This window comes from Alnus glutinosa, chromosome 7, assembly GCF_958979055.1.
Source record: "Alnus glutinosa chromosome 7, dhAlnGlut1.1, whole genome shotgun sequence".
Classification (NCBI taxonomy): Eukaryota; Viridiplantae; Streptophyta; class Magnoliopsida; order Fagales; family Betulaceae; genus Alnus; species Alnus glutinosa.
The window spans coordinates 11,880,021-11,892,479 of NC_084892.1; the positions used below are offsets into that span (position 1 = coordinate 11,880,021).

Consider the following 12,459-nt stretch of genomic DNA (forward strand, 5'->3'; position numbering starts at 1 on the left):
AATTATCGTACTTGTATCCTCTCTCACCTATTCCGGTTTTTATATAAATAGAGGCATTTGTATTGTAAACAAGAATCAAGTCAATAAGAGCACAATATAGCCTTTAGGGCAATTCATATTGATGGACATAGATGTCTAATACCGAATCACTTCTCTTTACTTCTTCTATAATTCTCATATTTTATATTTTATATAAAAATTCTACCTTAATTAATTAAATAATTAAATCAATCATTTTCTATAAACTTAAACTTTTAGAGATAAACAATAATTTAAGAAACCCGAAAAAACATTGTATAGCAATTTGTCAAGGTTTGTTGTAAACTTGACAAACTGGATGATTCTGAATATTAGGCGATGGATTAGAATCACAACCGCGACTAGAGGATTGATTAGAAGCCCGATAATTTCAGGCTTGGTCCAGAATTCTCGAGAGGTGGAGCTGCCAACCACCTGAGCAAGAACTCCATCTGCCAGAGAAAAGACAATGGCACTGAGCAGGAGCTGAACTTGTTGAATCCAAACAAGATGTAAGGGATTAGGAACTAGTTCAATTTCATAAGAAATTCTCCGAAATGAAAAAGTTGTTGGTGAGTTTAAGGGTAATAATTAAGTGATGAACATGTAAAAAGAGATAGAGGAGCAGAGTGGGAGGCATCGGTTTGAGTGGTAGACGAAGAATTGCTGGAAGCCATGAGAACAAAAGATTGTTAACCGCACTCATCCGAGTAATGATATGGACCATTTTTTCAGTATCTTTTTATCTTCTCAGGGTTGATGTGGCTTTTAAAATTATCATTGGACCAAAATCCAGTGATCCATCCCAAATTCAATAGTAATTTTAACATCACCCTTGAGAGGATAAAAAGATGGTTCTAACATTAATGAGTGTGGTTAACAATCTAAGTGTCTATTTGTTTGGATCTTGATCTTGGATTAAGTAGAAAAGAAAAAGGCAGAAATATCGAGTCAAACACAGTTATAGAGTCATTTCAACTAACGTAATTGATAAGGAACTTGTGGGTTTTGAGTAGGTTAAATTGGTGCAAAAATTTAAAAGGTGAAAAGCAACATATAGTTGCTTCCTCTAAAGAACCATATAACAAAGACTAGCTCCTTAGCCTGGACCTTGTTTTGGGGGCATACGACATTAAGGACAATAAGCAATCATGAGCAAGTTTCTTCTCCTAAGCCTGCATAAGAACTGATTGACACCCATTCATGGAATAAGCAATCATGAGCAAGGACTTTCGCGCTGAGTCAAATTGGATCTAACCCGATTCAAACTCATTAACCTTGATTCGGACGGAGCTGGGGTGGCCGGTAGGGGCATGGTCCCGGTTTATTTGAAAAAGAAAAGAAAAAAAAAAAAAATTAATATGTATAGTTTGTTTTTTAGTTTATTTGGCCCTACCCGTTAGAATTTTTGGCCCATTTTTGCTGTTAAAATGTGAAGGAATAAATTTTTTAGTGCTTATTTGTGTCGATTGGTTCTTTATAAAATGGTATAAAATTTGTGGAGAAATAGAAATGAATTAAAGTACGGATTCTCATCATATTTTTTTAGAGGTTTGTTCTTGAGTGCTGGAACTTGGGAAGATGAAGATTTAATAAAAAAATCTTAAGAATATTGATCTTTGCAGGAGCTGGAATTTTAATGAAGGATTTTGGGTTAATAAGAGGTTCAGCCACACAGTGAAAAGCACTACTCTACCATATTATGACTGATATTTCCTATTGAATGAAAGAAAATATTAGTTTGTGTCGTAGATAATGCAGTGTAGAGTTGAGAAAAAAGAAAGAAAGAAGAAACGTGTCGTAGAAAAGATGCCTTTTTTTTTTTTTTTTTAAAGCACAGAAAAGACTCAAGAAGGCATTAAAAACTTGAAAATGAAGAGATATCAAACCCATCCAATATATTTTGTATTTATATTTTGACCCCATATTTTAATTTAATTTTTGTTTGACCCCTTCCCATTCAAATATCTGACTCTGTCCCTAAACCTAAGGACCATAAAAGGCATGTTAATGATCTCAGCTCTCCTGAAAATACAGGTTCGATTTGCACGTTTTTTTTTTTTTTTTTGCCTCTAGGCCAATATATATTTCTGCCATTTTGTGTACAAACAACATACCAAGTGTCTACAAAATCTGCTCTCCTCCTCTCTCTCTCTAGAGATTTTCCTGCTCTCTCTTTCTATTGAAAAATGAAAAATAATATTTAAATAAAATCTTTGTCCGATAATTAATACTTAAAGGAAATAGAGAATGAAATAAAAAATATTTTGAAATTTGTATTGAAAAATAAAAAAAATGCTACATACACTATCAATTATCAACTTCACTCTAACCTGGCAGTAAAAATTATCATTATCTAATAGTTATTTCCAATGTCATGTCAAGAAATGTGATCTTAGAAATATAAACTTGATAGTACGGATAGTATTTTTATTTTTTTAAAAAAAAATATAGTAGGCAGAGATGGAGGGAAGGGGGGATTGGCAGGGGCCATGGCCCCCCTCCCAATTTCCTTAAAAAAAAAAAATCTAAGGTTAAAAAAAAAATCTCAAAAAAAAAAATGTAAGTTAAAAGATTAAAAGTTTAGCCTATTGGCCCCTACCAATAATTTTTTTTTACCACTAGCCCCTGTTCATAAAAATTTCTGGCTCCGTCGCTGATAGTAGGCAAAGTTGAAAATAGTTAAATAACACCAAACAAATTGATTACCTACGTTATTAATGAAGAAAAAAAAAAAAAAAAAAATTCTGGGCAATGCCAGCGAAGATCACTAGCGGCAGCCAAGGCACTAACATCTTCCATTACCGGCTGTCACATATATTTGTAGACAACCTGCCTTATGACCTAACAGGGTAGAGCAGCGGTCCACCTACATCCACGTGTCGTCAAGTGACGCTAACTGCACAGAGTTTTGATAACATTTAGGGTTACGACCTTCGATCCGCGCACGCCTTTACATTATTTACTTTAGTTTTACCCCAACGGCTAGAAATTCCAGACTCATCTTTCGCCGTTGGAGTAATCCCAGATCCTACGGTCGAAATAATTCGACCGTTGGCTCATCCACTTCAAAAAGCCACCCCTTCATTCAGTCCTCGATCTTCTTTATTCTCTACTTGTGTGCGTGGGAAGAGAGAGAGAGAGAGATTAGAAGGGGGGCGGCTAAGAAATTCAGAAGGAATTAATCGCTTATCGCGCTGTAGTTACTTGGACATATTCAAGCATTAGAAATGGCTTCAAGGCCCATTGTTCCACGACAACACAGAGGTATTATTCTTTTGCGACTCTCTTGAAGTTTTTCTTGATGATGAGTATTCCTTTTCTCTGTTAATATGAGATTCAGTTTTCTGTACAAAATCCTGTTACACGGTATCCACAATGGGTGTAGTCTTTTGCCGAAAATTATATACAAGATTGTTTAATCGGAACAATTATTGGTTAGTACGGATTTGATTATTCTCAGTGTTTTCTTCTTTATGCATTTTTTTTTTCTTGATCTTTCTGCTTCCCTTTGTTGATGTTCTCTATTCTCTCTGTTTTCTGTTGGGCTGCCGAAAAAACTGGAAGGAAAAGCACCAAATATTCTTTTTAATAGACTGATTGACGTTTTGGGTTTTCAGATAATGGAAAGAAAATGTTATTTTCGTAGATCTTCGCAGAAACAAACAGACTGATTAGTTTCTTTCTTCTGTTCATGTATCTCTTGCGACTAAACGACATACTCTTTATGATTTAAATTCCTGTCAATTTTATTAGGTGAGGCAGTAGTTGGAGGAGGAGGTGATCAGCAGCAGAAGAAGAATGGTGCGGCAGAAGCAAGAAACCGGAGAGCACTCGGGGATATTGGGAATCTGGTCACCGTCCGGGGAATCGAGGGCAAGCCTAATCGTCCAATCACAAGGAGTTTCTGCGCTCAACTACTCGCAAATGCTCAAGCCGCAGCGGCTGCTGAAAACAACAAGGTTTCATTCATCTCGTCTGATTTCTTTAATCTTTTCTTGATTGGATGGAAATTACGAAATTGAAATTTAAAGTATATCTGATTTCGGATATTGGGTCGGTCGGAATTGCAGAAACAAGTTTGTGTTAATGTGGATGGAGCCCCTCTTCTTCTAGATGGAGTTGCTGCCCGGAAAAGAGCCGGTGCACCAAAGCCACCTCAGAAGAAAGTTATTGTCAAGCCGAAGCCGGAGGAAGTGGTTGAGATAAGCCCAGACACCCAGGAGAATGATGCTAAGGCTAAGCAAGAAAATCCCGAAAACAAGAAAAAGGATGGAGAAGTGACGGCCAAGAAGAAAGCAGCCGCTTTTACTTCAGTACTCACTGCTCGAAGCAAGGTAGGTGGAAATGTCTTTTCTTGTTTCATTCCTTTGTTGATTGTTCTTGAAATTTGGGGTGTTTGAATTGTTTTTAGTCTTCTTGTTATAAAAATATGATCCTATTTTGGCAGGCTGCTTGTGGTTTGACTAACAAACCAAAGGAGCAGATTGTAGATATTGATGCAGGGGACATAGGCAATGACTTGGCTGCTGTGGAATACGTTGAGGACATCTATAAATTTTATAAACTAATTGAGGTATATATTAGCTTCTTCAAGACTCTTCAATTTAACTGTGTGTGTGTTTGTGTGTGACTGATGTTCTTATTGCCACCCTCTATGATTGGTGTGATGCAGCATGAGAGTCGCCCTCATGACTATATGGAATCGCAGCCGGAGATTAACGAAAGTATGAGGGCAATTCTGGTGGATTGGCTGGTGGATGTCCATAGGAAGTTTGATCTTTCGGTAGAAACTCTTTATCTGACCATCAATATAATAGACCGCTTCCTCGCAATCAAGTCAGTGCCAAGGAGGGAATTGCAGTTGGTGGGCATCAGTGCAATGCTCATGGCCTCCAAGTATGAAGAAATCTGGCCCCCTGAGGTATGCCCAACAAATGAAATATATTGAATTGAAAGGAAATATTTCACTTTTATGTATGAAATAGTTGACTATATAAGACATGAACTGTGTTGTTGTTGTACCAGGTCAATGACTTTGTACACCTTTCAGACAATGCTTATAGTCATGAACAGATTCTGGTGATGGAGAAAATTATACTGGGCAAGCTGGAATGGACCTTGACTGTTCCTACACCATATGTTTTCCTCGCTCGTTTCATCAAGGCATCTATGGGAGATCAGGAAGTGAGTAAAATGTTTTTTTTTTTTTTTTTTTTTTTTTTTTTTTTTTTTTTTTTTCTGAATTGAAGCTTGGAAATTAAGGATGCTAAAAATGTGTTTATGGGATTCAATGTTGTGTAGCTGGAAAGCATGGTGTATTTTCTGGCAGAGTTGGGTGTGATGCATTATGCGACCATAATATATTGCCCATCAATGATTGCTGCCTCGGCAGTCTATGCTGCTCGTTGCACTCTAAAGAAGACACCTACTTGGAACGAGACACTTAGGCTTCATACTGGCTTCTCTGAACCACAATTAATGTAAATATTACTGGGTTTTCTTCCTTTTGCATTATTATTAAGTATTTATTGTGTAGTTTTCCATTTTGTTAATTTTTTTTTTTTCAATGTTTCCGAACGGGCAGGGATTGTGCTAAACTAATGGTGAGCTTCCACTCAATGGCTGCCAAGAGCAAGCTTCAGTCTGTGTACAGAAAGTACTCAAATCCTGAGCGGAAAGCTGTGGCGCTGCTTCCGCCGGCCAAATCTCTCTTGCCATCGGCTGCCTTGATGAAGACCACAGTTTAATCACATGGCTTTTATGTTAGAGAGACAAAGGCTTTGAATCATTTGAATCAGTTCAAAGGTGGCTTGTAAATTGTGTCGTCACTCGTCACTCGTCAGTGATGTGATGATGTCTCTCATTAGTGATTAGATTCCAGATTTTTTTGATTAATTGCTACTCAAATCATCGTGTCAAGAAGAAATATTCATTTCTCTCTCTCGTATATGAAGAAACACTTTATTTGCTCAACTATATAGTGGGCAATTTGCTAGCTATTGGATTTTTTATCATAGTAATTTTTATCATATGCTACCAAATTTTGATTATATTTCGTTGTACTCTTGATATATTATTATATCATTGTTTAAAATCACTAACTCGAACCTTTTAGGTCTAAATTAGCAAATAGCGTCGTCCCCCAGAATGGCCAAGTAAGCAGCAATGAGTGAAGCTGACTCATTTTTTTTTTTTTTTAATAGTAATAAGAAATTGATTGTTGTGAGATATTATAAATGTGAAAAAAAGTTTTGAATTTTTTGTGAGAGAAAAAGTGAAGAAAGTTTGTTTTAGAAGAAATGAGTTTAATATTTTTACTATAATTTTGTTGCTAGTTAACAAATCTTCTTTGACTTCTTTTTTTTTTTTTTTTTTTTTTTCCCCCTTGGCAGAATGCAAGTTAGCAGATTTCTCTTTTATTGTTGGTGGAGTTTGACTTTAAACTATTATTGAGATGCATGAAAGTTAGTTAAGGAAATAGAAAAAGTGCATAAAATTACCAAGCCCGGAGTATGGACGGAAAATGGGATTTTATAGCCTAAAATGATGGATTTTGAGCTTGAAAATGTACTCATTCAACTTTGATGGTGATCACGACAAGCGCACATAAAGAGCTTTTTGAATTGAGGGTTCGAAAAATTAAGTCACATTAAATAATGATCAAGTGTTATCAAAATGAGTGAAGTAAATAACCCATTAGAATACTTAAATATGAGGTATGAGAGTACTCTAAAAAAATGGGAGCAAGCAAGACTTGAAAATGGGTCGAAATTAGACCAAATTTCATTTTGATCTAATAATAATTTTAAAAGCCACATAGAGAATGTGAGAGAGTAAGAGTGTGTGTAGCATTACTCTTGTAAATAAGTTTTACACTGTATATAGGATTAGAAACGGTGGAGTGAGAATGCGATGTTCCTTAAGCGTAAAGTGATAGGGCACAATAGTTGGACAAAAACAAATAACATGATAAGTTTCAGTTGTAAATGGATGTTAACTTAGTCGAATAGTTAAGTTGATTAATTAGACAGTTAAGTTTGTTCATTTGGTTAGAATAGAAGCACGTGCTTATAATTTCAGTCTCCATTCTTGTATAATTATAGATCGATTGTATCATTGAATATTACTTGCATGAAATCAGTCATTCTTCCCATTTTTTTTATCTCTCTGTATTTTGGTTTTCTGATTCCTTAGCTCTTGCTCATTGCAAAATTGTTAATAGGCCTCCTCAGCAAGCAGATGGAGTTGAAACTTAAGTTAAATTTATTCAGAGTCATCCACTATCCCCACTATTCCCAAAAGATCATGGCTATGCAAAATGGGTAGAATTGCACAACCCATGCAAGGTGCTTCCTCTGATCAAAGCTTGATGGACACAAGTTGTGCGGAATTGGGTAAGATGGCAATGACTGAGGTCGTGTTTGCAGAGGAAAGGGAAACGGGAAACAGATGCCTGAGTATAAAAAGTTGAGTCAGCCATGTTGTTAGCATTGGCTATTTTAGACTCTGATACTGTTGAGACAATTTTCGGTAAGGTGTGAATTGCACGTTCTCCGATATTCTTCACACTTCCTAAAAATAATGCAAAACAACTAAAATTAAGAAACCCTTTCGAGGATCTCATTCAGATGCCTAAATCAGTCTCCGAGAGAAAAGTAGGATTAATGCATAAAATATTCAGTTTGTAGTTTATATATGGGGTATGAGCTAATTTATAAGCAAAGATGTGAAGTTAAACCTGAATTGAGTTTTCTACTCCCATTTAAACTAGGAGTGCCTGGAGTTTTGATTTGGTCTGAGAGTCCTAGCCCTATTCAACTGAGAGTTGGATTGTTGACTAGATTTCTTCTAAGAGTCCTTATTGGACATGGATTGAGACTATTACCCCAATTCGACTTGGAGTATGATTATTCCCAATAATTACCCCCAAATTCCCTTATCCGAGACATACTCTGATGATGAAAATTTTATGTCACAGAAAATCCGAGCTTTAGCTTGTTTTGAGGCTTTAACAGCTTTCACCATTCGACTGTCTCGAGTCTGAAGTTGCCGAGGGTGGTGATCCTTAGTGAAATTTGTAATCTTCTCTCGATAATGAATGAAAGAGCTTTCCCCTATAATTTCTTCTGAAATTGTGTAATGCCTTTGTGATTTTTGCAATCAAACTTGTTAAAGCGCAACATAATATGTACTCCCCAATAGCCTCGGTTAAACTTGAAAACCAAGGGTTTTCTCCCTATCTTTTTTTTTACAGGGTTGTTTCCCTCTCTCCAGGGTAGCTTTCTTGTACCTGTAAATATGTAACCTGAAAACCGAGGGTTAAATCTGACCTCTCATGCATTTTTGTTTTTTCTTAGGGTTTTCTCATTACCTTGTTTTTTATAGGGTTGTCTCCCTACCTTGTTTTCTCTGCAACGTTGTCTCCCTGCTTTGTTCTTTATAAGGTTGTTTTCCTGCCTTGTTTTTTCTGCATGGTTGTCTCATTGGATTTGTCCTAGGGTTTTCTCCCATCCTTATTTTCTTTGTAATGTGGTCTCCTTGGATTTGTCTTAGGGTTTTCTATCATCCTTGTTTTCTCTGTAAGGTTGTCTCCCTTGATTTGCCTTATGATTTTGTCCATGTCTCATTGCTTTTAATAGGGTTGTCTCCCTACCTTGTTTTTGATAAGGTTGTCTCCCAGCCTTGTTTTCTCTGCATGATTATTTCCTTGGATTTGTCTTAGGATTTTCTCACTATCTCCTTGTTTTTCATAGAGTTGTCTCCTCGTCTTGTTTTCTTTGCAGAGTTGTCTCCATGGATTTGTCTTATGCCTCGTTTGGTTCGTGAAATGTCATTGGAATAAAATGATTATTTCATTGAAATAGCTACTCCTTTATTTGGTAGGGACCTATTCATTGTAATAACTATTCCTTTACGAAGATGAATAGTTATTTCTCTCATTTTTTAGAGGAATAACTATTCTAGAGGGAATAGACAACCTTTTCCAAAAAAAATAAAAAAAAAAACTATAATTTTCTTTAATTTTTCCAAACTAAACTTAAAAAAAAAAAAATTAAAAAATTAAAAACTTAATTTTTATTTTTATTTTTTTTTTAAAAAAAACAAAGAATTTAGATCAAATCTATGGATGGTCGGCCATCCACAAATCTAAGGTCTAACCTTTTTTTTTTTTTTTTTTTTTTTTTTAAGATTTGAGTTTTTTTGAAAAATAAGAAATTATGTAGGTTTTTAATAATTTTGGGTCAATTCCAATTGTGGTATATGTGTTATCACCAAACTAAGAAATTAGAATAATTATTCCACTCCATTATTCCTCAAATCAAACGAGGCCTTAGAGTTTTCTCCTTGTCTCCTTATTTTTGATAGGGTTGTCTCCCTGCCTTGTTTTCTCTGCAAGGTTATCTCCCTACCTTATTTTTTCTGCAAGACTGTCTTATTGGATTTTCCTTAGGGTTTTCTCCATGTCTCCTTATTTTTAATAGGGTTGTCTCCCTACTCTGTTTTCTCTGCATGGTTGTATCCTTTGATTTTTCTTAGGGTTTTTCCCTTTCTTGTTCTTTGCACTTACACAATTATGAAATGCTACATATTAACATGTTAATAAAAGTAAACACTTTTATTTATTATTTATCTCGGCAAAACCTTCCAACATCTCATGATGGACTAAGTTTTGTCTTCCAATAATAAAGCATTCAAGAGATAATGTTTATTTCATTCAAACTTTGTCTTCTCTCGTAAAACCAATGGTTATATATTTTTATAATCCTCGAAATTACGAAAGATATGTATTTGAATGGAAAGTCACAGAATAAGACAATAAACTGTTAAAATTGCTAACTGCTACTAACAATGATGAAAGAAAGAATATAAACTTATCTCGCACGTCTGGTGAGGACTAGCATCGACTTGGTGTGCATAAATACTGATCAGTGGCCGTTGAACATAAATCTTTGCATAACCGAGGGGGATGAACATCGATCCGGTGAGTGAATGTAGATCTGTTACAACTGGATGCGGATTCGTAATGCGTAAGCACATATTTGCATGGATCCGTGTAGATCTGTTATACATGAGTTTTGGATTTGCTATTTGCGCATGGGATTGTTCCAAGTTTCGCATCATTTTGAGTAATCTCAATTCTTTTAGCATCTTTTGAACGCGTGTTCATCACTATAATGTGTGTGTGTGAGAGAGAGAGAGAGAGAGAAATGAATAATCGTTCCCACATATGATGCCAAATTGTTGGGACAATTTTCGGTGCAGTGTGAACGACACGTTCTTTGATGTTCTTCACGGTTTTTAAGAATACTACAAAACAACTAAAATTAAGTGACCTTTCAAGAGATCTCACTCTGATGCCTAAATCAGTATCTGAGAGAAAAGTATGCTTAATACATAAAATATTCAATCTGTAGTTTATACCTAAGGTATGGGCCTACTTATAGGCAAATAGGTGAAGTCAAACTTGAATTATGTTTTTTATTCCCACCTAAACTAGGAGTGTTTGAAGTTTGATTTGGTCAGAAAGTCCTATTCTTATTCAATTGAGAGTTGAATTGTTGATCAAATTTTTTAAGAAGTTCTTATCGAACATAAACCGAGACTACTGCCCCGTTCCAACTTAGAGTAGAATTATTTCCATAAGGTACCATGAAAAATAATGTTATGAGAAATGTTTTGGCCAACGAGATACCAAAACAGGGCAGGTGTGTTTTTACTTTTTATTTGGAATACAACACAACTAAAAAGGTAAGCTACAGGCTATAATGTGTTCCTAACGGGTGCAGCTCAGGAGAAGACCAATTAGGAAAGATAACTGTTCACACAAAACGTACAGTTGCAGAATATCACGATTTGATGAGTTGTCGGTAGGAATTTCACTATCTTCATTATAAATATATGAACATCTTGGACAGCTGGAACTTCACTAGCATTATCTTCCTCGAATCATATATATATATATATATAAAAGTTTTTTCTCCGAACTGAGTTGAAGGAAGTTTTTTCAACTTGGTATATCAAAATTATGTGTCTGTTTGTATGTGAGAAGTATATATTATTTAAAAAATATTTGCTTTCCACATAGTTTTTTAATAAAATTTATTCTAAAATTGTCGTTGTAATTTAAAAAAAAAAAAAAAAACTACTAGACTGCTTCTCACATGCCTTTTTTATATTTTATTTTAAAAAATTGTCTTTATATATATACTTTTTACATTTAAAAAAACACGTGTTATTTTTATAAACTGAATCGAAGGAAATTTCAATCATTATCGAACTGCTTACACTTAAATATACAAGATCTTGTGTCCAAGCAACCATAATCAACCAACCAAAAGACTAAAGTAAACTTTCTCTCATATTTAATTAAAATAAATAAACCAGCCGCCCAGCATAATTTCAACACCTGTACACAAATAATGTAGAAAAGCTGCATATGTTGACTTTCCATTGTACCAAAGAGACACGGCAACATAATGCGACAATTTTTAAAAACAAAATAGGATAATCTCATATTCTCATGGGTCATACAAAATCTCAAACTCTTTTTTTTTTTTTTTTTTTTTTTTTTTGAGAAATAATAAAATTATAACCATTGCGCAATTATCCTACAACCCCAAGATATATTATGTGGAATCCACATGTAAGTGGGCCTCATCCCATGTGTCTTAGTTGTGCAATAGTTGTACAATATGAATTGTGCATGAATCACTCCTCTATCTTTTGGGACAAAGATTTCAAGAAATTTCAGGAGGAAATTCCGTTAATACAGTCAATAAAATACTTTTAACAATAATGATAAAGTTAGAAGAAAATATATTCAAAAACACATATAATTATCATGTATGTGCAACTCACATGTAAATGTCACACGACATTTTTATAAATTAGATTGAAAAAAATTTCTCCAATTTAGTTTAGAAAAAAAACTTTGTCCGTCTGATAAATTACTTGAGACTATATATATATATATATAAATAAAAAAAATGTAAGGCTTCACTTTTTTCTATCAACGGACATAACTTCAATAGATCAAGATCTTTATAATTATCTGTTTAAATTACTAACGATTTCAATAGTATATATGAGAGAATTTATATAAGATTCATTTTAAATTAGTGGCACAATAGCTCCCATATGAATTTTCTGGCAATTGTCATACAACTTAATGACGTGGTAGTTATTCAAGAGTTCTAATAAATAAAATTACTAAAAAAAAAAAAAAACCCCATCTTTTTACTTGCACAATGTGACCCCACTTAAAAAGTTCAGAGTAATGCTGGAAACTATCATTTTCTTAAAAATTTACCTAAAAAAAAGTGTTGCGGGACGATAATAAAGTAATTTTACATTTATAGTTTTTTTTTTAAAAAAATTATTAAAAAAAAAAAGGGTTGATCCGAAGCATTAGTCAAAAAGCTTATAGGCTAATAATAG

The 12,459-nt window shown here is 34.4% G+C and overlaps 1 protein-coding gene across 1 annotated transcript; it reads left to right on the plus strand.

Moving 5' to 3' along the window:
* Nucleotides 1-3,100: 3,100 nt before the first annotated feature.
* On the plus strand, nt 3,101-6,016 carry LOC133873011 (G2/mitotic-specific cyclin S13-7-like). The gene is made up of 8 exons (XM_062310715.1): nt 3,101-3,285; nt 3,775-3,980; nt 4,092-4,355; nt 4,469-4,594; nt 4,694-4,942; nt 5,047-5,205; nt 5,323-5,501; nt 5,606-6,016. Exons 1-8 carry the CDS (start codon nt 3,249-3,251, stop codon nt 5,766-5,768), a joined length of 1,383 nt encoding a protein of 460 aa, XP_062166699.1. The 5' UTR covers nt 3,101-3,248; the 3' UTR covers nt 5,769-6,016.
* The last annotated feature ends 6,443 nt before the right edge of the window (nt 6,017-12,459 follow it).

What these genes read in the sequence shown, in the direction of transcription:
- LOC133873011 (XM_062310715.1), top strand. Translation starts at nt 3,249, where the DNA reads ATGGCTTCAAGGCCCATTGTTCCACGACAACACAGAG. An exon ending in TGTTCCACGACAACACAGAG is followed by an intron (nt 3,286 to 3,774) that starts GTATTATTCTTT and finishes CAATTTTATTAG; the next exon opens with GTGAGGCAGTAGTTGGAGGA. An exon ending in TACTCACTGCTCGAAGCAAG is followed by an intron (nt 4,356 to 4,468) that starts GTAGGTGGAAAT and finishes CTATTTTGGCAG; the next exon opens with GCTGCTTGTGGTTTGACTAA.